Consider the following 27,989-nt stretch of genomic DNA (forward strand, 5'->3'; position numbering starts at 1 on the left):
TTTATGACTTTTTTTCTTGTGTGTTTTATGTCAAAACAAGACATTTTATGCTAATTATGAATCTTCTGTTATTGTTTCTAACTCTCTCAAAAGTAGCTTAACTGGTTGGTTCTTAAATATCAATATCCTAAGAACGGCTCCATTGACAAGTGCTTTGAATTGTCATATATATATATATATATATATATATACACACACACACACACACACACTGGACCCTGTGTTTAGTGCTGCAGGCTCACCACTAAATGGCAACATTTAATTGCCATTTATTGAGCGTGGCATGTTGTCACTGTGTCTTAAAAGATGTCAACTTGGCACAAAATGGGATATTCACTGGGGTGTGTGTGTGTGTGTGGCAAAATTATTTGTAGTAAGGAGGTAAAACATAATAGGGAGTGCTGAAAAATCAATTTATTTTATTTGTAAAGCACCAAATCACAGCAAAGCTGCCTCAAGGCGCTTCACATGAGTAAGGTCTAACCTTACCAACCCCCCTGAGCAAGCACACTGGAGGCAGTGGTAAGGAAAAACTCCCTTTTGTGATAATGAGGAAGAAATCTCAAGCCGATCAGACCCAGAAGGGTGAGCCACTGCAAAGGCCATTCTAACAGTTAGAAGGATTTTACAGGTGGTACACGAATTTCTTTACAAACAGAAGAGACAGAGACCCGTTGCTAATAATATGAATTAAAAGGAGAGAAAGCATAGTTCCGTACTACACCGGTATGCTAGCCATACAAGAGGGGGAATAGATACATTTTTAGTCTGGACTCTAATGTCTCTACGGAATCTCTGCAGGGATATCATTCTAGAAGGCAGGTGCATAATGAGAGAAGGCTCTGTGGCCTTCTGACTTTTTTTTTTTTACCTTAGGGACGAGTCTAAGTTAAGCATTATCTGGTCAAACTGATGTCGATGTCTCACTGGACCAAAGACCATCATTTCAGTCTTTTCTGAATTTAAAAGAAAGAAATTGCTAGACATTCAGCTTTTCACTGAAGGAAGGCAATCCTCTGAAGTCTTGATGTGCATGAGATTACCAGCACTTACCGGCATCTACAACTGAGTATCATCAGCATGGTAGTGAAAAGTAACCCCATGATGTTGCAATGTATGCCCAAGGGCTGTTATATAAAGGAAGAAAAGCAGGGGGCCTAAGACAGATCCCTGTGGAACCCCATAGTTCATCGGAACAAGGTTTGAAATGACGTTATTGTATAGGACACAGTGAGAGTGACTGGTTAGGTAGGAAATCAACCATAAAAGGGCAATCCCAACGTGATTCTCCAACCTATCAAGTAGTGCACGATGATTCACTGTATCAAACACAGTGCTAAGATCTAACAGTAACAGAACTGAGGTGGTGTCCCAATCCATAGCGAGCAGGAGATCATTTACCACTTCATTTACAGTACATGCATTCATCATATTCTCACTGCATTTTGACAGCCATCTCAGTATTCCTAATGGTTTCCACCAACATTTGTACTGCATTTGGAGGCTCTTGCGCATGGCACATGCACGAATCAGTCGGGGCAGGTTGGAGCGCAGTCTGGGTCTTCGGACGGCTGTCCTCTGCAATTCTTATCCCTGCCAGATGTGGCACGAATCCTGGTATTTTTTTACATTCTGCCTGATTCGGCTTGGTTCATGCTCATTCGTACTAAATGTGATGAGGGTTTAATGCACAGGTAACTAAAATAAAAAGGATGATTACAATCTTGTGTTAAATAGAAGAAAGCTGTTCAGTCTGGTCGCTGAGGAGTCAGTCCGTCCGAGAAGGAGGTCCGACTGGAAACACATTTTCTTTGCATTAGATTGTTGATAACTCTTTGTTTTAGATCCAGGGCATTAAGCTGATGGTGAGGTGGTTACTTGGAGTGAAGAACAATCAGAGCAAGTCGGGCAACTCCACATTAAGGATGCTGACTGCTATCCTGCACAGTGACGGAGACCTAACCGAGCAGGGCCGGATGGGGTAACACACAAACCTTATGCTTCTTTAAGAAAAACCATCTTCAGTTGCTCAGGCAACAATTTGTTTACTGATTATAATGATGTATCTTTCAGTGAAGTGCTTAGTAGGTTTTATGGTTCCTGGGGCATGTTAAATTTAATCATGAACATTGTTAGATATGAAAAGTAATCTTGTTTTCTCTTCTGCCTCCCTTTTTGATCTTCAGTAAACCTGACATGTCAAGACTTCGGCTGGCAGCAGCGTGTGCACTGTTGAAACTGGCACAGGAGCCCTGTTACCACGAGATCATCACTCTGGAGCAATATCAGCTCTGTGCGCTCGTCATCAACGTAAGAAAGTTCATGTTTCCTGCTGCTGTGTAAAGCTTCTCCTCAGATTCTTGTGTGTGTTTTTAGCTTTAGATATGTTTAGATTTTATGTTTTTAAATTGATGTAGTGCAAATAAATATTTTCTTTGAAACACATTCTTACCTCCACTTTAAATGGGCCTTTCTTACTTTAACCCTCTGGGGCCGAGGCCGTTGTATACGACGGCTGAGACCAAGCTTTACTAAATTATAAATAACTTTTTAATGATATGAGATAGAAACTTCCTTTTTTTGCTGAAAAGTTAACTCTGCAAAACTTTTGAGCCAGCCGTCGGCCATCTTTGTACTCTTCATAGAAATTGTGTGATGACGTGCGCAATGTGAGTGTCCAATCGGAATTGGTTCACCGTCGCATGGTTTTTCAAAATCCATTTGTAGGGCAGATTTACCTCACATGATAAACCAAAGATCATTTTTTAGCAGTGATGTGTTACTAGTTGGCCCGTTTGAATAGCCCCCTGTCTGCTGGCTCCAGTGCGCCCTCCGCCATTACGCACAGTGATCAGTGAAAGTGAGCAGAGGGAGGGCCTCTGGTGACAATCTCACATGATCAAACACAGAGTGTGTGAGTTTTAGAGATGCTCCACTCCTCATTACTTGTGAATGTTATTCAATAAGTCTCTGACAAGCTCTCTCGCTCCGGCGTAAAGCACTGTTTACCATATCAATGGAGCGAGGGGGCAGAGGCTGCTCCTCAGAGTGTCAGTGGGCCAAAGTGTCAAAGCTGATTTCAGAGTAGGACAGAACACTCCAAAACTCAGTAGAAGTAGAAGTTTGTGATGTGACCTTTGTGTAATAGCAGACAGAAATTGCTTTGAGATGAAGACACACAAAACACACAGACCATTTTGTAGATATTGTTCAAAATGTGCATTTGTATTTATTGTTTGAACCTTTTTGTTGCACAGTCTTTCACACAAGAGCCCAAATTACCTTTATAAAGTGTCAAAACAGTTGTTTATTATAGTTTGCTGTGTGTTTTGAATAAATGTGTGGGGAAAATTATTTTCCAATTTACTTTTTCCTTTCTTATTTCTGATTATAAACCTTTATTACACTTGTAAAACACAACTATAGTATATATAGTCTGAAAGTACAGGTTGTCCTGAAAAAAAGACACATAAAACTTGATTGTGGGATGCAGGGAGAGCTGTTACCAGCAATAACAAAACATTTATGCCAGGCGAGTGAACTGTCCAAAAAATGCCCTCGGACCCCAGAGGGCTAAATAACTATGGCAACCTAAAGGTGTCTTTATACATCACAGGACATAAAACAAGATAAAATAACTGATTTTAACGCTATGACAAATGTTTGTCTGCTGTACCATAACTGGTAGCATCCACAGTGCAGCCATGGGTTGCCTTACATTAATCATTCAAGACTGAAAACCCAACACAGAACTATGACTGGGAAATAAGCTTGCATTTCTTGGAGAGATTTAGAATTTTGCTGTGAGGAATGTGTAGTTCATTTCTCCCTCTCACACAGAAGATGCGAGTTTGACACCACTCTGCTGAAAACAGGTTGAACACTTGGTGAACTCACTCAGATCAAAGTGTTGGATGCTGATCAAACTCACTGGCACCATTCACATCCTGGCAAACTGCATTTCCACATAAATCATGATTTTGTTGGATTTTCATTTGCATATTTATCCTGGGCATTGCAAGTAACTGTTTTGTGTAACATTAAAAGTACACATAATACAGTAATGCAACCATGTGTATTAAAAAAATGGATGGTAAGAAATACCAAAGCATACCATTCATAAATAGTGTATGAAATATTCTGTGCATTATCTGGCACTCTCCATAAGAGGCTGTAGTGTTTTTGCCGAGCCGTAACATGACTTGTTTGTTAACAAAGTGAGTGTGCTGTGAGGCACTTGGTAATTCACGCATTGTAATTTGTTTATGGCATTTCAAATACAAAAATTAAATCAGGCTTCTCAATATAAAAATTTCTAAAATTATCTACTGAAAGTAAATCTCTACAACTTAATATATATTAATTAAAATATAAAAGCCAAGATGATGGATTGCATAAGTGGTCAGCCCTTTTGGTATAATACCTGTAAGTAATCAGTTTAATTGCCAGTTTTCTTCAGAAAAGTCAGGGGATGGATACATGAACATTTCCAAGTCACTGAATATGTCCTGAACTTTATTTACATCAGTTATGAAGAAGTGCAAACAGTATAACACTCTATGGTAAATCTGTGTGGAGTAGACAGTTCTCAAAAACTGAGTGACTGTGCAAGAGGAAAGTGAGGAAAGCCATCAAGACACTCAGACAACCCTGAAGATGTTACAGGCTTCTGAGGTTGTGATTGGAGGAATTGTGCATGTTTTGCATTTTATATCCCCAGTTATACAGTGTCTTGATGAAGTGGTACAGAGGAGGGGTTTCTTTCACCAAAACATTAAATCTAGGCTTACATCTCAGATGTACCTTCTGGCAAATTGTAGCTGAACTTTCAGGTCTTCTTTTTAATAAAACCCTGAACAAATTAAAATGCGTGAAATACCAATGGGCTGAATACTTTTGCAACTCACTGTAAGTTGTGCACATTGGCACCAGTTCTATGTTCAGCCATTCAAAACCTCTGCAACACTTTGTGCAGCAGGAGCATCGCCACAGCCCTGAATACAGCTACATGGTAATTATGAAGGACTTTATTAGATGTGTTGGGGGATGAGGGTGTTTTTTTTTTTTTTTTTGAAATGCTGAATACTTTGTACTCTCAAGAGTTCATGTTTAATGGCATGTAAAAATGTGCCACATGATTTATGCAGTGTGCCAAGGCATAACATGGATAGAGCCACATTGGTTGATGACCTTGCCTCATTCATGCTTTCTTCCTGCTTGTGTTGGGGCTGGTTTTCACAACTGTGCTGCTGCACGTCATTGTCACATTTGACCAACAGAGAATAGAAATATGGGTAACTCAAAGGCTTTTTTGAAGAGATAATGGGCAGCCCTCCCGCTCTCAAGATCATCTCGTTTTTGCTGCACAGAGAAAGAATCTGATTGCTTGAATTTTTGGCAGCAGTCAGGTGACTGCCTTGAAATATGACAAAATAACCAAGTAAATGAAGGCACACAGTGTTTACGCCAAATTTGAAGAAATACGTGAGGAAGTAGTCACCTAAAGTTGGCTTGTGACCAGAGTCATAGGTTTAATTTCAAAATCATAAATTATTAAGGTCCTTTTGAACAAGCTCCTTGATCCCCAAGTTGCTCCCGGGGTGCAGTTGAACACTGTGCTTGCCAGTACCCGTGTGTGTGTGTGTGTGTGTGTGTGTGTGTGTGTGTGTGTGTGTGTGTGTGTGTGTGTGTGTGTGTGTGTGTGTGTGTGTGTGTGTTGGCCTCATTGTAAAGTGCTTAAAGCATCTGTACCAGATGAAAAAGTGTGACAGAATCATTTATGAATTTCTTCACATATTTTTTTAACGAGCTCATAACTGTGTGTTTAGACTCTGGACTGTGTCTCTGCTCACATTCTGGTACTGCATGTAACACTTTCCCAGTGCGCTGGTGAACAAAGAAGGTGTGCAGCCGCCTGTACACATCAAGTCAAAATGGCGCCCACATGCAGTGCAGCCTTTGGCGTGCTGCTCCAGTAGCAGGAGAAGCTGTGAATGAACCCAAAGAAAAGTCAAACACTGTCCACCAGCCCTTTTACAGCAACTCAGCCATTTATGTGCTTGTTAGGAAACAAATAATGTCTAGTTGGAGAATCAGTCACAAAATGTGAATGTGTTGGAGCGCTGCATGATGATCTTGGATTACTGCGTCTTTTAGCCCTGAAGGTTCTCATTTTAAAATATTCTGGTGGCCTCTCATAGTATCGCTTGTATCTAATGATCCATGTCCTCTCTGTTTTCCTCTTCCCTCTCAGGATGAGTGCTATCAAGTGCGTCAGTGTTTCTCCCAGAAGCTCCACCGTGGTTTGTGCCGCCTGCGTCTGCCACTGGAGTACATGGCAGTATTTGCTTTGTGTGCCAAGGACCCTGTCAAGGAGAGGAGGGCTCATGCTCGCCAGTGCTTGGTGAAGAACGTCAACATACGCCGGGAGTACCTTAAACAGCACGCTGCCCTCAGTGGTAAAAAGAAAAGAAAAGAAAACCTGAATATATTGCTTTTGTTTCTGTTATTACAGCCTTGTTGAGATATTCCTCTACATCTGTGGGCTTGTTAGTAGGTTTATAACTATATTTCATAGACGTTGGTGACAACTTTGGGTCTCACAAAGAATGGAAATGTGTTGGAGCAACAAAGCCAAAAAAAATAACAATAATAACCCCACCAACTTAACTGCAAGTTGTCACAAATTTTCTTTCCTTGCCTGTCCCCGTCAACATTAAATTGTAGGGAAGGAGGTTCCTGGAGATATGACCTAAAGTTAATATCAGTGTTATTCACTTTTTGGACCTTGACTGTAGTGCCACTAGACTGTTACTGGTGGCACTACAGTATATGACCTGTCTCTTATTTGAGCAAAAGTTTAACCATTTTCAAATCTGTTCCTTCAAAAATTGTGAATCAAAGATTTTTCAATTTTTATTTATTTGTTTATTAATATTCATGGCTGTGTTTAAATAATACTATCGAAATTATTATTGATTTCCAAATTATTGGATATCTGGTATTACTCTTTTCATTATTTCATCTAATTGTTCCATCATTTCATATACTTTTTTTAAAACTCTGGTAGGTGAAAACTGATTTCTCATGGCATTTACAGGATTACACAATTGATTTGTTGCACTATGATGCAGGTGTACTGCCCATCCCGCAAAAACAACCTCAAAAGTATGATACTGTTAACAGCTCTATTCTGTTGTCTCTTAACAAAATTTTTGATTTGATGTCAATTTTTTGGTTTTGCTCCCATTTTGTATGAGATGAACTCAAAGATCTAAAACTTTTTCCACATACACAATATCACCATTTCCCTCAAATATTGTTCACAAACCAGTCTAAATCTGTGATAGTGAGCAGTTCTCCTTTGCTGAGATAATCCATCCCACCTCACAGGTGTGCCATATCAAGATGCTGATTAGACACCATGATTAGTGCACAGGTGTGCCTTAGACTGTCCACAATAAAAGGCCACTCTGAAAGGTGCAGTTTTGTTTTATTGGGGGGGATACCAGTCAGTATCTGGTGTGACCACCATTTGCCTCATGCAGTGCAACACATCTCCTTTGCATAGAGTTGATCAGGTTGTCAATTGTGGCCTGTGGAATGTTGGTCCACTCCTCTTCAATGGCTGTGTGAAGTTGCCATCAATAAAATGCACCTGTGTTCTTCGTCCATAACAGACGCCTACCCATACCATAACCCCACCGCCACCATGGGCCACTCGATCCACAACACTGACATCAGAAAACCGCTCACCCACACGACGCCACACACGCTGTCTGCCATCTGCCCTGGACAGTGTGAACCGGGATTCATCCGTGAAGAGAACATCTCTCCAATGTGCCAAACGCCAGCGAATGTGAGCATTTGCCCACTCAAGTCGGTTACGATGACGAACTGGAGTCAGGTCGAGACCCCGATGAGGATGACGAGCATGCAGACGAGCTTCCCTGAGACGGTTTCTGACAGTTTGTGCAGAAATTCTTTGGTTATGCAAACCGATTGTTTCAGCAGCTGTCCGAGTGGCTGGTCTCAGACGATCTTGGAGGTGAACATGCTGGATGTGGAGGTCCTGGGCTGGTGTGGTTACACGTGGTCTGCGGTTGTGAGGCTGGTTGGATGTACTGCCAAATTCTCTGAAACGCCTTTGGAGATGGCTTATGGTAGAGAAATGAACATTCAACACACGAGCAACAGCTCTGGTTGACATTCCTGCTGTCAGCATGCCAATTGCACGCTCCCTCAAATCTTGCGACATCTGTGGCATTGTGCTGTGTGATAAAACTGCACCTTTCAGAGTGGCCTTTTATTGTGGACAGTCTAAGGCACACCTGTGCACTAATCATGGTGTCTAATCAGCATCTTGATATGGCACACCTGTGAGGTGGGATGGATTATCTCAGCAAAGGAGAACTGCTCACTATCACAGATTTAGACTGGTTTGTGAACAATATTTGAGGGAAATGGTGATATTGTGTATGTGGAAAAAGTTTTAGATCTTTGAGGTCATCTCATACAAAATGGGAGCAAAACCAAAAGTGTTGCGTTTATATTTTTGTTGAGTATATTTACAGTGTTTATTGTGAGATGTCAGAAAGTAAAGGTCAGTGATTTCTCTGTATTTGCCTGAAAGAAGCTCTTAACTCATGTGAAATAAAAACAGAATTGATTGCAGAAACAAAATTGGCATCAGTTGTATGGAAATAATTTGCGTATAGAAAAGGAGTTAATCAAATTTTTTAAATTTAATTGTTAATTTTTATAAATTGTCTGTGCTGATGTATTGCCCTTCAAAATCATCCTAGTCATTGTTGAATGAGTCATTCTTTCCAAATAGAGCTATTTAAGTTATGTGGGTTAAATTTCTGTGTTTTTCTCACATTGCAATATATGACAGACAAAAATAATATTGTCATGTCAGTTTTTTCAATGTCACACAGCTCTCCATCACAGATTTCCTGAGTGGTGCAGACACATAGTGACAAAAACTGCATGATGTGGTTCATCTCAGCTCTGGTTTTAAAAATATAATGACCGATGCAGCAGAGTCTGATTCTGGCACAAGCAAATTAATTGAAAGTTCCTAAAGACCAAATGCAAAAAAAGTATGGAATTAAAAGTGGTTGCACCCAAAGAGGAAATATGCATGTGCATTTCTGGATGACAGACCTCCAGCAAAAGCAAAACCACTCTAAGTACAGTCAATTCACATTTAATATTCAGAGTTTACCCCCCTGTCAGGCCAATACGGACTCCTGCCAGACAAGATTTTTATTTTATTTTTAATTTGTTCCCATTAATCAATAATCATTTCATTTTATTTGCAGTGCTCTGATCAGCTCTGAGGCTATTCAGATGGTGCACTGCTCCCCATGCCCCCTTCAGATCTCGTGCTGCCCAAAACAAGAGTTACGAATGTAACTACGGTTCTATTTAATTTCTCCTGACCGCCAGAGGGCGGTGCTTTAGCACCTGGATAACTACATGTGCATAGCACAGAGGTCAAGAATATATACCAACAAAGTCACGCCATTGGATGTGACCTGGGTGACGTCACTGGTTGTCTTTATATACCAGACGCACCCAGCGCTTGCTTCTTTTCGGAATGAACTCGCAAGACTCTGAGTGAAAAGCAGCTCTGGCGGTCATTCGGAATTCATAGAACCGTAGTTACATTCGTAACTCTTGTTCTATTTCATTCCTTCTGACCGCCAGAGCGCGGTGCTTTAGCACCTGGATGACTTAATACCAACAAGGTCACGAAGAGTCACACTCACCTCGCACCAGCAGTGGGGAGTGGAGGCAGACAACACCACCGAAGTCACTGCAGGAGGAGCAGCCACATTCAGTCTGTAATAGCGGGCGAAGGTACAGGACGAAGCCCACGTAGCAGCAGCACAAATATCACTCAAAAGGACACCTCTCAGTGCAGCCCAGGAGGTGGAAACCCCTCTGGTGGAATGGCACGTAACCTAAGGAGGCTGAAGACCTCTGGACCTGTATACTTGTAAAATGGCATCCACGACCCAATGTGAGAGTCGCTGCTTTGAGACAGCACAGCCTCTTTTGTGATCACCGTAACACACAAACAGGGCGTCCGTTTTCCGGATCCCGGCAGTTGCACTAATTTACTGCTTCAACATTTGGACAGGACACAGGGAACCTGAAACAGATAATCCTGGAGCAGAATGCGGGACATACACAGCCAAGGAAACTGGCTGGTTAACATGAAAAGTTGAAATTCTCTTGGGTAAAAAGGACGGATTAGGCCACAGCGTAACCCCAGATCCGTCAGAATTCCATCGCAAACAGTCCCCAGTGACTGATAGGGCATGGAGCTCTCCCACCCGCTTAGCCGAAGACAGTGCAAGTAGAAAGGCAGTCTTCACTGACACCCATTTAAGATCAGCACTTTTAACTGGTTTGAAAGGGAATAAGCTTAAACCCTCCAGGACTAGAGGAAGGTCCCATGAAGGTACGCGTGCAAGCCTTGGAGGCTGCAAACGTAGAGCACCTTTTAAAAAACGACACACTAAGGGGTGTGAACCCACTGACCAGCCATCAACGTAGACGTGCCGGGCAGAGATTGCAGCAACATAAACCTTCAAGGTAGTGAGAGAAAGTCCTTTCTCCAGCAGTTCTTGTAAATATTTGAGGAGAATAGGCACAGGGCAACGCTCCGGGTCTAACTTTTGTTTCTCACACCACCGCGCAAACAGCTTCCATCTGTTGTCATACAAAGCCCTGGTAGAAGCAGCACGTGAATTAAGGATAGTCTGAACAACAGCCTGGTCACAAGAACTTAACAAGGAGTCCGGCCCCTCAACGGCCACACATACAGTGAAGGCGTTCTGGGTGAGGGTGCCAAATCCTCCCCTGTAGCTGTGACAACAAATCCTTCCTCTCCGGGAGAGCCCAAGGTTCCCCCTCGAGGAGTTTGTAAATCATGGGAAACCAAATCCTCCCCGGCCAGAATGGAGCAACCAGCAGCACCCTGTGGCTGCTCTGATCTATCCTGTGCAGTGTCAACATCGGGAGAGGAGGGAAGACATAAAGGAGGCAATCCGGCCACGGGTGAGCCAATGCATCCTGCCCCAGCGGGCTGTCTGGTTCCAAGAGGGAGTACCACAGTGGGCAATGTGTCGAGGTGCTTGAAGCGAAAAGGTCCACTTCCGCTACACCATATTTCTGCCAGATCATTTGGACCACAATCGGGTTCAGTCTCCACTCTCCCGGTGGTGGTTTCTGTCTGGAGAGTAAATCCGCTGTGCTGTTCTGTACGCCGGGCAGATGAACTGCTCTGACACTTTGAAGGCGAGGCAACGCCCATAAGAGAAGCTTCAGAGATTCTGCCAATGAGTGATTGGACCTGGTGCCCCCCTGATGGTTTATGTGATAGACTGTTGACGTGTTGTCCGACCAGACAAGAACATGTCTTCCTCTCAGGGCCGGGAGGATATGCTTGAGAGCCAGTTGCACAGCGCGAAGCTCCAGCTCGTTTGTGTTGGAGTCTTTCCTGAGGACTCCAGACACCCCTCACCATCCTGTGCTTCCACACGGCCCCCCAACCTTTGAGTGATGCATCTGTAACAACCACCTCTCGGCGAGAAGGGACAGAGCCTAGAGGGACACCCTTGCAGATGAAGTCCACGTTCCCCCAGGGTCTTTGCAAAGTTCACTGTGAGTCCTAAATGAGAGACATGGTTCAGGAGAAAAGCTGTGTCGTTGTGCGCCTGCTCCTGAGTCGGAGCGCAGACAAGCCAATCTTCTAAGTAGGGTAGGATTCTTAATCCAAGAGCTTGCTGTGGGGCTAGTGTTGCAGCCATACATCTGGTAAATGTACGAGGGGGCGAGAGAGAGGCCGAAAGGAAGCACCCTGAACTGGTATGCCTGACCTTCAAAAGCAAAGCGGAGAAACTGCCTGTGATGAGGCCCCACTGGCACATGGAAATAGGCGTCTTTTAAGTCGACACTTGTGAACCAGTCTCCTGGTGTGATAGTTTTGAAGGACGTCTACATGTGAAACTGCAGCACTTTGATATAATGATTCAGACGTCGGAGATCGGGGATAGGACGAAAGCCGCCATCCTTCTTTGGAACAAGGAAGTAAATTGAATAGAACCCCCTGAGCTGGTCTGAACTGTGAACTGGCTCTATGGCCCCCTTCTCCAGGCGTTCCAAAATGTCCCGTTGTAGGGCGGCAGACTGCACAGAGTCGGAAACAACAGTCATCCTCACCCCATTGAACTTTGGATGACGACATTCGAACTGAATTCTGTAACCTTCGAACAAGGTTGAAATGACCCATGGGTCATTGGCAGTCAGACCCGACCACCTCTGCCTCGCATCCCTGAGGACCTCTGGGTGCGATTACTGGAAGCTCTGTGAAACCGTTCAGTTCTCGGGGGTCTGCCTGTAGGCTTCCGAAAGGCAGGCCGCTGGGAGAGCTGGCCCTCAACTGCAAAAGCACATGCAGCTCTGGGAGTTGGCGGAAGCCTGGATGTAGAGTGAAAAGCTGTAGCACGTCTGACTGGCTGAGGTCTGGAAGACCGGTGTAGGTCAACAAACTGTTGCCGAGATTTACTAGCCTCAACAGCACGCTGCAAAGTTTGTTGGGCCGCAGTTCCAAATACTTGGCCTGGAAGAACCGGCAGCGAACGGAGTGTGCCTCTGCAGGATTTGGACAGGGGGGGACTGCGCAAGGCATAACTGACGTCTAGTGATGGTAAGGGTTGACATCAGTCTGCCAAGCTCTCTGGACATATAAGCAAAGGTTTGGAGTGAGGCATCACTAAGACTTTGCGTAGCATCATCAACCTCTGCCTCCCTCAAAGACTTTGAGAGGGCAAGGGCTAAATGGGACAGTGAGTTGCCTAGGTGACCGATGCGAGCAGCTATGTCATAGCTTTTGGTGAGGAGGTCATCAGTGACCCTACACTGAGGACGTGGGCAGCGGGCATCCGGCCGAGCAGCATCAGCTGGAGCCACAACCAGGTTCGCAATAATGCTATCAACGGCAGGCATACAGTTCAGACCATACTGCACCGAATCACACATAGAGCTAAGGGCTCTGTAGTCCTGCGATAGATGGGTCAATGATTTGGGGTCCGCCCAACATCGGTGGAGCTCCTCAATATATGGTTGTGAAACTGGAACGTTGAACTCAGGCTTCTGAGTGACTTTGAAAAAGGCACTTGAAGCGGTGGTTTCCGCAGGGGGATTGTCGACCCCAAGCCTGGATAAAGCCAACTGAACAGCTTGCTTGACAAAGGATAGTCCAGGTCCGGTTTGCGGCATGGACTCTGCCTCAGAGGTATGAGAGCCCACTAATGAATGGCTTGGAGAAAGACCCCTCTCATCCTCATCCTGCACACAGTTTATATCACTTGTCATGTACAAGGAATCAGTTGCAGCAATAGACACGACGTCTTCCTCCTGCTGAGCAACTACATTGGTCTGATCAGCCTCATTAGGGACAACAGGAACTTTCACTGCATCCCTAGGCTGTAGATTCAGAAGCAAGGACTTAATCTGAGCAAACTCAGAAGTCAACGTTTCGATCTTTTCAGCCAAAGCATGGTCATGAGTAACCTTCTTAGCAGAAGGGGCTCCTGCATGTGGGCGTTTACGGCGCTTTGGTTCCTTCCTGGAGCTGGAGGCCAAAGTCGCACTAGATATTCCACTTTCCAATGCCGCAAGTCTAGCAGATCTCTCTGCCAGTGGCATGCTGGCACAATTAAGGCAGGCATCGCCAGTCAGGGCTTCCCTCGGGTGTCTGATCCCAAGACACGAGGGGCAAAACATATGTCCATCATCTGGGCTCAAGGGAGCCAAACAGGTACTACAGCCATGCAACAAAGGCCCTGTCAACATTGTGGCCTGATGGTTACAAATGGAAAGACAAAGAGTGAATCACACACAGTGTAAATAACACGAGGCATGGAGCGTGAAGCACTCACAGCCGTCGACTTGACACGAGGCACGGAGCGTGAAGCACTCACAGCCGCAGACTCGACACGAGGCACGGAGCGTGAAGCACTCACAGCCGCAGACTCGACACGAGGCACGGAGCGTGAAGCACTCACAGCCGCAGACTCGACACGAGGCACGGAGCGTGAAGCACTCACAGCCGCAGACTCGACACGAGCTACGGAGCGTGAAGCACTCACAGCCGCAGACTCGACACGAGGCACGGAGCGTGAAGCACTCACAGTGTAAAAGCTAATACAAGGCCTGGAGCGTGAAACACGCTCAGCCACAGTAATAACACGATGCACACAGCCGAAAAACTCACAGCCCAAGTGCTAAGTCATTTAGAGCAACGACGACAACACTAGCTGCTTGCAGAGCTGTTCAACTTGCCAAATGGCGGCAGTGCAGACGAAGTACTTCAAGGAGTGGAAAACACTCACGGCAAGCCCAACACAGCACACTATACTGGTTCTGATACACACACTACCACATAGTTAACGGGGTTAGTGACACAACTAAACAAATAGCCAGCTTTCATCGAAACAACACAGCTAATGTGCACAGAGGAAAATACCCAGCAGTGCAGCGGCAAAGGCGCGCACCCAGCGTTTAGGAAGGTGTACTCACAACAGGCGTAAGTCAAAGAATACAAAAAACGGTGAAGCCGTGTCTCGCAGCCTCTGGAGGACGTGTGCAGTGCCCGTAGCTCCAACCGAAGGTGGGTTGCGAGGCTACAAGCGAGAGCGGCAATCGCAGCTAAATGCGTTCTCAACCTCTAAGAATGCGAGAATGTAGAAAAGAAGCGAGCGCTGGGTGCGTCTGGTATATAAAGACAACCAGTGACGTCACCCAGGTCACATCCAATGGCGTGACTTTGTTGGTATATATTCTCGTCCTCTGTGCTGTGCACATGTAGTTATCCACGTGCTAAAGCACCGTCCTCTGGCAGTCAGGAGGAATGAAATAGAACTTCTGTTAAATCCTTTTATAGAAGTAATCCACTTGAAAGTAATGTTCAGATAAGATGTGGAAATATTGTTGAACTGTTTTTATGTTTTCTGAGTCAGTGGCCTTTTGTGCTCCACAGTTCTCTCTATCACATTGTACAATTATTATTTCCTTATTTTGCTGAATTTGCGGTCAGCAGTACTTCTGTCTGGCTGTGTTGAAATCCCTGCATTATTGTAAATACTAAATAATAAACTAACACGTTGCATGTGAGGATCCACAGCCTCTAGATTGGGTAGGGTTTATAAATTAGGTAGCTCACATTTTTCAGGGGTCGTAATAAATTATGCAAAGTTTCTAGAATGGGATGGAATAGCGTGTGAGTCCAGAATGTTGTTAGAACTTTAGACCTCAACAGTTTTTAGAAGAATTCAACTTTTTTATTTCCTGTTAATTTACTGTCTTAATGTATTTATAAATTGTTGAGGTTCTTATCTTGTACACGCTTTTATTATTAGTATTATTATCATCATCAGTGTTATGGTTATTGTTTTATTTTATTATTCTATTTTGTCGTTTGATGTTTAAATGGACCACAATGGAAATAAGTGTTTTCACTTTGTTGTGCATCTATGTATTTTTAATGTATTTACATTTATATTATGTACTTAAATTGAATTTGCATCATGAACTTACATCATGCACACGTTTAATACATATACTCAACAAAAATATAAACGCAACACTTTTGGTTTTGCTCCCATTTTGTATGGGTTGAACTCAAAGATCTAAAACTTTTTCCACATACACAATATCACCATTTCCCTCAAATATTGTTCACAAACCAGTCTAAATCTGTGATAGTGAGCACTTCTTCTTTGCTGAGATAATCCATCCCTCACAGGTGTGCCATATCAAGATGCTGATTAGACACCATGATTAGTGCACAGGTGTGCCTTAGACTGCCCACAATAAAAGGCCACTCTGAAAGGTGCAGTTTTATCACACAGCACAATGCCACAGATGTCGCAAGATTTGAGGGAGCGTGCAATTGGCATGCTAACAGCAGGAATGTCAACCAGAGCTGTTGCTCATGTACTGAATGTTCATTTCTCTACCATAAGCCATCTCCAAAGGCGTTTCAGAGAATTTGGCAGTACATCCAACCAGCCTCACAACCGCAGACCACGTGTAACCACACCAGCCCAGGACCTCCACATCCAGCATGTTCACCTCCAAGATCGTCTGAGACCAGCCACTTGGACAGCTGCTGAAACAATCGGTTTGCATAACCAAAGAATTTCTGCACAAACTGTCATAAACCGTCTCAGGGAAGCTCATCTGCATGCTCGTCGTCCTCATCGGGCTCTCGACCTGACTCCAGTTCATCGTCGTAACCGACTTGAGTGGGCAAATGCTCACATTCGCTGGCGTTTGGTACGTTGGAGAGGTGTTCTCTTCACGGATGAATCCCTGTTCACACTGTCCAGGGCAAATGGCAGACAGCGTGTGTGGCGTCGTGTGGGTGAGCGGTTTTCTGATGTCAATGTTGTGGATTGAGTGGCCCATGGTGGCGGTGGGGTTATGGTATGGGCAGTTGTCTGTTATGGACGAAGAACACAGGTGCATTTTATTGATGGCATTTTGAATGCACAGAGATACCGTGACGAGATCCTGAGGCCCATTGTTGTGCCATACATCCAAGAACATCACCTCATGTTGCAGCAGGATAATGCACGGCCCCATGTTGCAAGGATCTGTACACAATTCTTGGAAGCTGAAAATGTCCCAGTTCTTGCATGGCCGGCATACTCACCGGACATGTCACCCATTGAGCATGTTTGGGATGCTCTGGACCAGCGTATACGACAGCGTGTACCAGTTCCTGCCAATATCCAGCAACTTTGCACAGCCATTGAAGAGGAGTGGACCAACATTCCACAGGCCACAATTGACAACCTGATCAACTCTGTGCGAAGGAGATGTGTTGCACTGCATGAGGCAAATGGTGGTCACACCAGATACTGACTGGTATCCCCCCCCAATAAAACAAAACTGCACATTTCAGAGTGGCCTTTTATTGTGGGCAGTCTAAGGCACACCTGTGCACTAATCATGGTGTCTAATCAGCATCTTGATATGGCACACCTGTGAGGTGGGATGGATTATTTCAGCAAAGGAGAAGTGTTCACTATCACAGATTTAGACTGGTTTGTTAACAATATTTGAGGGAAATGGTGATATTGTGTATGTGGAAAAAGTTTTAGATCTTTGAGTTCATCTCATACAAAATGGGAGCAAAACCAAAAGTGTTGCATTTATATTTTTGTTGAGTGTAGATGATTTACCACCCCCTGCTGGAATGGCGTGTGAGTCCAAAATGTAAGTAGCAACGTTAGCTAATATTTGTAGCTTCTCCAAAACTATTATTCCTATCAGTGTTCCATTTTGGCTGCATTCATCCTTGATCCAAAATACACAAGCACACCAAACGGCAAATGTCAGCATTCCCCAGTTTGTCCATGATCGAAGTTACACTCACGCATGCAGTGTTTTGTGTCTTTTCTGCATTCTGCTGCTTCTATCTTTGCACACCCACAAACCGAGATGGTGGTGGAAGACATCAAACGCAGTACATTTCCCACTCATGGTACCAGCAACGTGACACAACTAAACTGACTGACAATTGAATTACAAAAACACTAACATGAACCACAATAACATTTAAAACTCCTGAACAGCACAATGTCCATTGTTCACTGCTGCTAGCTAATACTGCTAATTTTTCCAAAAAATATTAGTCCTATCAACTCTCTGTTTTGCAGGGTTTATTCTTGACCCAAAATACATAAGCATAACAGATGACAAATGTCAGCTTTTCCCTGTTTCACTGTGTTCAAAGTTATACGCGCGTGCACACACAGATGCCACTTATAGATATATAATTTGCAGCACAACCACACCCTTCTGATTTTACATCTCCTGAAATGGCGCACAGCAACCAGGAAGAATAGTCCTTTTGTCAAACGCTGCTCGGGCTTCACATAGTTTTGTATGCTTTAATATTTCCAAGTTCCACATACAAACCATTGCTACCTGTTCCAAGGTCCTGTATCCATGGCACAGATGTCCCAGTGAGATCGCTAAGCTGCTGCCACTTCCTCTCCAAACCTGCATGGTCATACTCTTCCAAAATTTGATAAACTTGTGCAGCTTTCTGATGAACACATAGAAATAAAATATACAACCCCTGGCAAAAATTATGGAATCACCGGCCTCGGAGGATGTTCATTCAATTGTTTAATTTTGTAGAAAAAAAGCAGATCACAGACATGACACAAAACTAAAGTTATTTCAAATGGCAACTTTCTGGCTTTAAGAAACACTATAAGAAATCAAGAAAAAAAAAATTGTGGCAGTCAGTAACGGTTACTTTTTTAGACCAAGCAGAGGGGAAAAAAATATGGAATCACTCAATTCTGAGGAAAAAATAATGGAATCATGAAAAACAAAAGAACGCTCCAACACATCACTAGTATTTTGTTGCACCACCTCTGGCTTTTATAACAGCTTGCAGTCTCTGAGGCATGGACTTAATGAGTGACAAACAGTACTCTTCATCAATCTGGCTCCAACTTTCTCTGATTGCTGTTGCCAGATCAGCTTTGCAGGTTGGAGCCTTGTCATGGACCATTTTCTTCAACTTCCACCAAAGATTTTCAATTGGATTAAGATCCAGACTATTTGCAGGCCATGACATTGACCCTATGTGTCTTTTTGCAAGGAATGTTTTCACAGTTTTTGCTCTATGGCAAGATACATTATCATCTTGAAAAATGATTTCATCATCCCCAAACATCCTTTCAATTGATGGGATAAGAAAAGTGTCCAAAATATCAACGTAAACTTGTGCATTTATTGATGATGTAATGACAGTCATCTCCCCAGTGCCTTTACCTGACATGCAGCCCCGTATCATCAATGACTGGAAATTTACATGTTCTCTTCAGGCAGTCATCTTTATAAATCTCATTGGAACAGCACCAAACAAAAGTTCCAGCATCATCACCTTACCCAATGCAGATTCGAGATTCATCACTGAATATGACTTTCATCCAGTCATCCACAGTCCACGATTGCTTTTCCTTAGCCCATTGTAACCTTGTTTTTTTCTGTTTAGGTGTTAATGATGGCTTTCGTTTAGCTTTTCTGTATGTAAATCCCATTTCCTTTAGGCAGTTTCTTACAGTTCGGTCACAGACATTGACTCCAGTTTCCTCCCATTCGTTCCTCATTTGTTTTGTTGTGCATTTTTGATTTTTGTGACATATTGCTTTAAGTTTTCTGTCTTGATGCTTTGATGTCTTCCTTGGTCTACCAGTATGTTTGCCTTTAACAACCTTCCCATGTTGTTTGTATTTGGTCCAGAGTTTAGACACAGCTGACTGTGAACAACAAACATCTTTTGCAACATTGCGTGATGATTTACGCTCTTTTAAGAGTTTGATAATCCTCTCCTTTGTTTCAATTGACATCTCTTGTGTTGTAGCCATGATTCATGTCAGTCCACTTGGTGCAACAGCTCTCCAAGGTGTGATCCCTCCTTTTTAGATGCAGACTAACGAGTGATTCCATATTTTTTTCCCCTCTGCTTGGTCTAAAAAAGTAACCGTTACTGACTGCCACAATTTTTTTTTTCTTGATTTCTTATAGTGTTTCTTAAAGCCAGAAAGTTGCCATTTGAAATAACTTTAGTTTTGTGTCATGTCTGTGATCTGCTTTTTTTTTGTACAAAATTAAACAACTGAATGAACATCCACCGAGGCCAGTGATTCCATAATTTTTGCCAGGGGTTGTAGTTGCCAGGTGCTGCATGTGAAAGTGACCAGACTTTGGCTGATTTAAAAACATCAGATGTTGACGACAATGCATTCTGGGTGGATTTTTGCCTGTATGCCATAGGGAGAATTGTTTATATCTTATCAATGGGTAATGAAACACAGCCATGTATGTTTCACGTGGGAAAATGAAAGCTTTGATTCATTGAGATTTTCACCCAGGTTTTAACTTTCAACAAGCAGATTTGAGAGTGAAAATAGTCTGGCTCACTGACTCGCTTTGGGATTCCCTTTCATTGCTGTGCTGATGACACTCAATTGTACATGCCAATAACTGCTGGTAATCTCATTCACATAAAATCTTTGGAAGATTGCCTTCCATCAGTAAGAATTTGGATGTCTAGTAACTTCCTACTTTTAAATTCTGATAAGACTGAAGTTATGGTTCTTGGTCCAGCGAGGTATCGGCATCAATTTGATCAGCTGGCGCTTAGCTTAGGTTTGTATGTTATACATCATACGGATAAAGTGAGGAACCTTGGAGTAATTTTTGGTCCTACGTTGTCCTTTGATCTCCACATTAGATACATTACGAGAACTACTTTCTTCCATTTGCGAATTATAGCGAAGATTCGTCCCATCCTGTCTGTGGCTGATGCTGAGACTTTGATTCATTTATTTGTCTCTTCTAGATTGGACTATTGTAATGCTCTATTTTCTGGTTTACCTCAGTCCAGGATTAGGGGTCTTCAACTGGTTCAAAATGCTGCTGCCAGACTTTTGACACAAAGCAGAAAGTTTGACCACATTACGCCCGTTTTGGCATCCCTGCACTGGCTTCCAGTCGCTGCAAGATCAGATTTTAAAGTACTGTTATTAGTTTATAAAATTGTTCATTTACTTGCACCTTCCTATCTGGCTGACCTGGTAAGGCCCTATGTACCAGCTCGGGCCCTGCATTCTCAGGGTGCAGGACTTCTATGTGTTCCCAGGGTGAATAAAAAGTCTGCTGGTCACAGAACTTTCTCCTACCGTGCCCCAACTCTGTGGAACGATCTCCCGGCACACATTCGGCAGTCGGATACTGTGGAGACTTTTAAGTCATGTTTAAAGACTCATTTGTTTTCCCTGTTTATTAGTGTAATGATGTTTTTATTCTTGTATTCTTTTATGGTTGTCTTTTTATTGTTTAAAATTTTTAATTCAGTTTTTTTATGTTGTGTGAAGCACCTTGAGACGATTTCATCGTGAATTGGCACTATATAAATTAATAAATTTGAAATTTGAAGATAATTATTAAAGAGATCATGTAGTGCAAAACAAGTTTTGATCTACATTTTCATGTACTTGAGGTTTCATGTTAAACGGCTCCAAATTGTCACAATTCTGAGAGTTTTTTTTGTTTGTTTGTTTGTTTGTTTTTTTCTTCCCCATGTACATTGAGAATTTTATATTAATTTAGATGAATAAAATGGAACAGTTTTTGTTTAAAAGCATGGTCACTAGTCCAGGTTTACATATTAAAGTACAAACCATAAATGCGTATCACCATTTCAAAACTTTTTCAGTAATGTAAACTTGTTTTATTTATTGATATTGTAATAATAATATTTGAATAATTAGTTGTCATATTTGTTTCATAAATGTAAAAAGTTAAAACTAGTTGTTTGAAGAGTATATGAACTCAAATTATTCTCAGAAATTATGCATGTCTATGTTCCATCATTTAATATTGCATCACTGACAGTTGGCACCTCTAAAATTAGTGTTTAATTAGCATTAAGCATTTAATTAGCATTAAACGCTGGTGGAGGTAATTGAAAATCCTGAAATAATCCTTCATCTTTCCTTCTAAGGGGACCTCTGCACATAGGTCAGCAGTCAGGATTAAAGTTGAAGTGGTAATAATAATGTCATATTTTCCTTGTGCGTACCAACAGACAAGTTGTTCTCCCTGCTGCCGGAGTATGTGGTGCCCTACACCATCCACCTGCTGGCTCATGACCCAGACTACATCAAAGTACAAGACATCGAGCAGCTCAAAGAAATTAAGGAGTAAGTAGTGTAGGGACAATGTATTATTGATATGAGAGTAACGAGGGGCCCGTTACTCATTTTTATTACCTTACAATGCAAGTTTGTTATGACTGTTAAATCTTGTTGATCGTTTCATTATTGCTTAAAAATGTCCTTCTGCAGTATCCAAACAACTTTTAAACCAAAGTTTGGGAGACGACTGCACAGAATGTGTCAAAATACTGCTTTGTGGGTTTTTTTTGTTTGTTTTTGTTTTTTGAGACGCATGCAACTTTTCTTAACAGTATTTCTGATGGATTGCTTGTTGTCCTTGTTAGGGCTCTGTGGTTTGTCCTCGAGATCATCATGGCCAAAAATGAAAATAACAGCCACGCCTTTATTAGGAAAATGGTGGAAAACATCAAACAGACAAAAGATGCGCAATCCCCCAGCGACCCCAAAACCAACGAGGTGTTACACCTGCACACACTATAAAAGGAATAAATGCTCCACATACATTATTGTAATTGTCCAAAGTTGGTACAATCATGCTGAACAGTGGTCGTCCCCCCCCCCCCCTTCTTTTTTTTTAATGCAGAAGCTTTACACGGTGTGTGATGTAGCCATAAATATTATCATGTCAAAGAGCACCACGTACAGCCTGGAGTCTCCAAAAGACCCTGTGCTGCCCTCGCGCTTCTTTACCAAGCCCGATAAGGTTTGTACAGCAAATGTACCATAGTATCCTGCATGCTAAGTCCCTGATCCATGCATTTATCTCTTTTAGATTGGACTACTGCATTGTTCTATTTTGTGGTTTACCGCAGTCTAGCATTAGGGGTCTCCAATTGGTTCAAAATGCTGCAGCCAGACTTTTGACACGAAGCAGAAAGTACAACTACATTACACCCATTTTGGCATCCCTTTACTGGCTTCCTGTCCCAGTGAGATCAGATTTTAAGTTTCTGCTACTAACCTATACTAACCTGGCACCTCCCTACCTAGCTGACCTAATTAAACCTTACGTACCAGCCCGGGCTTTACGTTCTCAGGGTGCAGGACTACTTTGTGTCCCTAAGGTGAATAAGAAGTCTGCGGGTCACAGAGCTTTCTCTTATCGTGCCCCTGTTCTGTGGAATGATCTCCCTGCATCAATAAAACAGATTCTGTGGAGATTTTCAAGTCCAGACTTAAGACACACTTATTTTCCCTTTCATATGGCTAGCATACTGGTACAGATTTGTTTTATGCTTTTTACCCTTTTAATTAATTTATTAGTAATTGGAGCGGGCTGCGGCCTCAACTTTACCTGTTCTGTGAATTGTTCTGTAATTTATGTTTGTTGCATGGCCCAAGCAGAGGGTCACCCCTTTGAGTCTGCTCTGCTTGAGGTTTCTTCCTCAGAGGGAGTTTTTCCTTACCACTGTTGCTCTGGGGGTTGGTAAGGTTAGACCTTACCTGTGTGAAGCGCTTTGAGGCAACTCTGTTGTGATTTGGCGCTATATAAATGAAAATAAATTGAAAATTATCCTCCATAAAATGTTCAGTATTTTGAATAGACTCTCAAGCAGTTCTATTCTTGATAAGGTTTTTTTCTTTTCATGTTATTCTTTGTTTTAAATGTATCAACAGTAGCAATTGCAGTGCATGTTCTCAGAATTTGTAAATGATAGGTTCAAATGTTTGTGTGTGTTAGGGATGCACATGGACCACTTTGGATGTTGATGGTGATTTTTAATTTCTGTCCATCTCCAAGAAGTGTGTTGACAGCACAAAAAGCAAACCCAAAAGAAAAAGAGCAATTATGGACAGACAACCAGAGCAAATACACAAAGGCAAATTGAGGGGACAAAAAAGCTTGTAGTTTTGAACCCAAACTACAGGTACATCTAAAAAAAAAAAAAAGCCTGACAAAATTTTTTTTTTTAAACTTTTTATATTTAATTTTTTTTTTAGATGCACCTGTACATTCTTCATGGTCTACGCAAGCAGCGAGTAGCAAGATCTATTGCAGATAAATTTGTGTTCTGTTTTCGGCTCTGTCTGCATGGGTATTTTGGAAAACCTCTCTATGCATTTTCTCCTTTTGGCCACAAGCAAACTGCATTTTAGGCCACTGAAAACAAAGCTTTTGCAAAACTCTTTTGAGGGAGAAGATTTCAGAAACTCGATTTCAGTATTTCCGTGCAGGCAAGAAAAACTGAATTTTTTTCTTGCAGTGTCAGAGTGTGTGTGCCTTTATCTTTTTTTTTGTTTGACTGTGTCTGTTGTTTGCATGAGTTGTTTTTCTGTCATGGTTGAGGTAGCTAAAACACTGTTAATGGTAATGTTGCTGTCCGGTCATGCTTACACATGCACACACATTGAAACAGGTGTCTGAGCTTTGGGTACTACTGCTGCTTCCACATGGATACATAAGTTTTTCCAGGCCTCAGATTGGCCAACATGGATATACAATTAGTTATATTTGTCCCTGTTGCTTCTGGCAAGATCTTGACAGCATTTAGCAACATGTTTTCCGTTGTCATATAGGCAGAGATTTTTTTTTTGAAATTATATTAAAATTTATTTGTAAAATCACTGTTTTTCAAAAATCCTCATGAATGTGTGGTTAAGTCATAAGTTCTCACAGAGCCTGATGTTTTTGTGGTGTTTAGCAGATGAGAGTACAGGAACTCTCCCCAGACAGGACACCAGTGTATTGCAAGTTACTTTCCAGTCGAGGCCAACACCTGTTCACAGCTGGGTGGACTGAGAATGCAGATTGTGTCTTTTCCAAGGGCACAAATGGGTAGCCTGAGCAGGATTCGAATCCAGCTCCTTGTCCACCGAGCTACCTACTCCACATGTACATGTGGACTTAACTTTATTGTTGCAGAAGGTGTAATACTCCCCCCCGCCCCAAAATATAAAAAAGCCATACATCTTTTAACTGTTGTGAGAAAGAATGACAACATTACAAAGTTTTATATATTGCAGGCAATAAATGCAGGAATGTATGTGTACTAACAAATTAAGTGAAGCTGATGACACGAAACATGAAATATCCTGGGTCCATACAGTCTGCAATGAAATCCTTCCAAGTTGTTCTAATTTGGGATTAAGCTACTACTGATAACAGACTTTTCTAAATGCACTTTGCGTTTTAATGCCCTTTTTTTGCAGGCAAAGAGTAAATTAAAATGGTGAAAGGTGGCATTCTGCCTAAAGTTAGCAAACTAATGGTTCTATCGATCAATAGATAAATATTTTCGTGCTGACTGAGCCACAAAACGTGATGGGCCTTCATGCTGTAAAAATATTTAATTGGTCCACAAAAGGTTTTGTAATGTGAACATTTCTAAATTATTTCTGTCTTTCACAAATCTAGATCACACAACTGTCTGTTTATTGACAGCTATCAAATTGATCACCTCTTAAAGTGCATGGTCTTACAATACAACTACTCATTTTCATATAATTGCAAATTATTGCTACTGCTTCTACTTTGGGGAGGGTGGGGAGGTGTCAGACCTAATCAAGGAGCATTTTCAAAACACACTTAAATACTTCACAATTGTCACAATGATATGTAGGGATGGGTATTGATAAGATTTTATCAGTGCCATTATCGATTCTGCTTATTGATCCAATTCCTTATCGATACCGCTTGTGAATTTTCTACTAAAAGTAGGCTTTACAGGTTTTCTATGTATTTCATTGAGTCTTAAAGTAAATAAATATGAAATTGGTCACTGTATCCTTGATCTTTGGACATAATACTTGGTTTGGAAACAAAACATCGGTCGTACGCAAGGGTGGTGGATTCTGGTGGAGCCAGTGGGGAGGATGCACCACCTGAAGAATTACAAACATTAGAACAGCAAGTTACAAATTTTTTAAATCAAAAAGGTGTTGTCATACATCAAGACACTATTTCAGACTGTCACACAATTCCATCCAAAGACAGTAAAAATAAACTACCACATATAGTAATACGATTTATAAGCAGAAAATACAAAAATGAATTATTAAGACAGGCAAAGAATCTGAAAGGAACAAATGTATATATAAATGAGCATCTAACGAAAAAAAATGCAGATATTGCCAGGGAAGCAAGACTATTAAAAAAACAGAAACATATTGTTGCTACATGGGTCTGGAACTGTAGGGTTTGGATCAGAGTGAGAGAAGGGACAAAGGGTATACAAATCAGAGACATGGAGGACCTTACAAAGTACAGACCTGAGTAGACAAATGAATATGACATCACTTGGTAGTATGACCAACAAAAAATCAGATTAAACATGGAAACAGATGATAAAATATATGACATAGACACCAATATTGATGAAAGTATATTTGACTTGACTACAATTGGTTGTATTATACAGAAAAACAGTTAAATAGTGAAAAAATTACTGAAGATACCCTGTCACTCATACATATAAACATTCAAAGCTTGTACTATAAAATGTCAAAAATAAAAGATTATTTAAACCAGTTTAAAAATAGATTCAGCATTGTTGCAATCACAGAATCTTGGCTTAAAAATGACCTCATGGCTGATGTTCAAATGGAGGGATATGAGTTATATTTTGTAAATAGAAGAGAAAAAAAGGTGGAGGTATTGCTTTGTACATAAAAACATATCTGACATGTAAAATTGTAGAAGAAATGACAATTATAGATGATGTCATAGAAATTGTGACAGTGGAAATTGTACATGAAACGTCTAAAAATATTCTAATCAGTTGTGTATACAGAGCACCAGACTCTTGTGTTGTGAAATTTACAGATAAAATAATAGAATTATTCCATCAAATCAAAAACAAAACGCTCTTTATGTGTGGAGACTTTAATGTTAATGTGGAAAGCTCCAGTTGCCAAAGAGTAAGTGATTTTGTGAATTCAGTGAATAGCTTGGGTTTATTCCCCTTGATAACAAAACCAACCAGAATTACATCGCAAAGTACAACTGCAATTGACAATATATTCACAAATAGAACAGATGAAATTATTAAGAATGGGATATTGATAACAGATCTCAGTGATCATTTACCAGTTTTTTCAATATTTAAATATAAAAATAGGTACAAAAAAAAAAGTTATAAACTTTAAAAGAGAAGTCATTAAAAGCCTTACAGGCATTAAATTATGATCTTAAAAATCAAAATTGGGAAGAGGTTTATGTCTGTGACGTTAATGTAGCATATAGTTCATTCATGAAAATACTGATAAAATCATATAATAAAAACTAGTAAGAAAAGAGTAAATAAACCATGGCTGACCAAGGGAATCAAAAACGCTTGTGTAAAGAAAACTATACTCAACAAAAATATAAACGCAACACTTTTGATTTTGCTCCCATTTTGTATGAGATTAACTCAAAGATCTAAAACTTTTTCCACATACACAATATCACCATTTCCCTCAAATATTGTTCACAAACCAGTCTAAATCTGTGATAGTGAGCACTTCTCCTTTGCTGAGATGGACAGTCTAAGGCACACCTGTGCACTAATCATGGTGTCTAATCAGCATCTTGGTATGGCATACCTGTGAGGTGGGATGGATTATCTCAGCAAAGGAGAAGTGCTCACTATCACAGATTTAGACTGGTTTGTGAACAATACTTGAGAGAAATGGTGATATTGTGTATGTGGAAAAAGTTTTAGATCTTTGAGTTAATCTCATACAAAATGGGAGCAAAATCAAAAGTGTTGCGTTTATATTTTTGTTGAGTATATTTATATAAGTGCTTTTTAAAAATGCAAACAAAGGAAACAACACAGATACAAAAAATATAAAAATAAACTATTGACAATAATTAGGAAACAAAAAAAAATTATTATAGTGAACAATTGAATAAGAGTAAAGACAATATGAGGGCAACGTGGGGAATTATAAAAAGTGTGATGGAAAGGGACGGTGTGAAATCAACTTTTCCGAATTACCTTGTCAAGGAAAATAAAGAGATAAATGACATAAAAGAAGTTGTAAATGAGTTTGATTATTTCTCAAAGGTGGGATCAAATCTGGTGGGAAATAAACCAGTAGTAGAAGATAAATTAAATACAGTTGTAAATACAGTCAATAGTATTTTCCTTGACAATGTGGAAAAAGATGAAATAAGGAATATTGTAAAAAAAAAACTGTGTAAGCAAAAGATCAACTGACTATGAAGATTTAGACATGATGACTGTAAAAAGTATAATAGAAACTGTTATTGAACCA

At 41.3% G+C, this 27,989-nt stretch overlaps 1 protein-coding gene across 2 annotated transcripts in view; it reads left to right on the forward strand.

Annotated features, from left to right (window-relative positions):
- pds5b (PDS5 cohesin associated factor B) overlaps positions 1-27,989 on the forward strand; it is a 135,115-nt gene that overhangs the window by 90,354 nt on the left and 16,772 nt on the right. For both annotated transcript variants that reach the window (XM_034178235.1, XM_034178236.1), the window contains exons 23-28: positions 1,845-1,981; positions 2,187-2,310; positions 6,254-6,458; positions 21,698-21,812; positions 22,112-22,244; positions 22,372-22,491. In XM_034178235.1, the coding sequence (XP_034034126.1) occupies positions 1,845-1,981; positions 2,187-2,310; positions 6,254-6,458; positions 21,698-21,812; positions 22,112-22,244; positions 22,372-22,491 (834 nt within the window). The remainder of the gene's footprint in view (positions 1-1,844; positions 1,982-2,186; positions 2,311-6,253; positions 6,459-21,697; positions 21,813-22,111; positions 22,245-22,371; positions 22,492-27,989) is intronic.

Source organism: Thalassophryne amazonica, chromosome 9, assembly GCF_902500255.1.
Source record: "Thalassophryne amazonica chromosome 9, fThaAma1.1, whole genome shotgun sequence".
Taxonomy (NCBI): Eukaryota; Metazoa; Chordata; class Actinopteri; order Batrachoidiformes; family Batrachoididae; genus Thalassophryne; species Thalassophryne amazonica.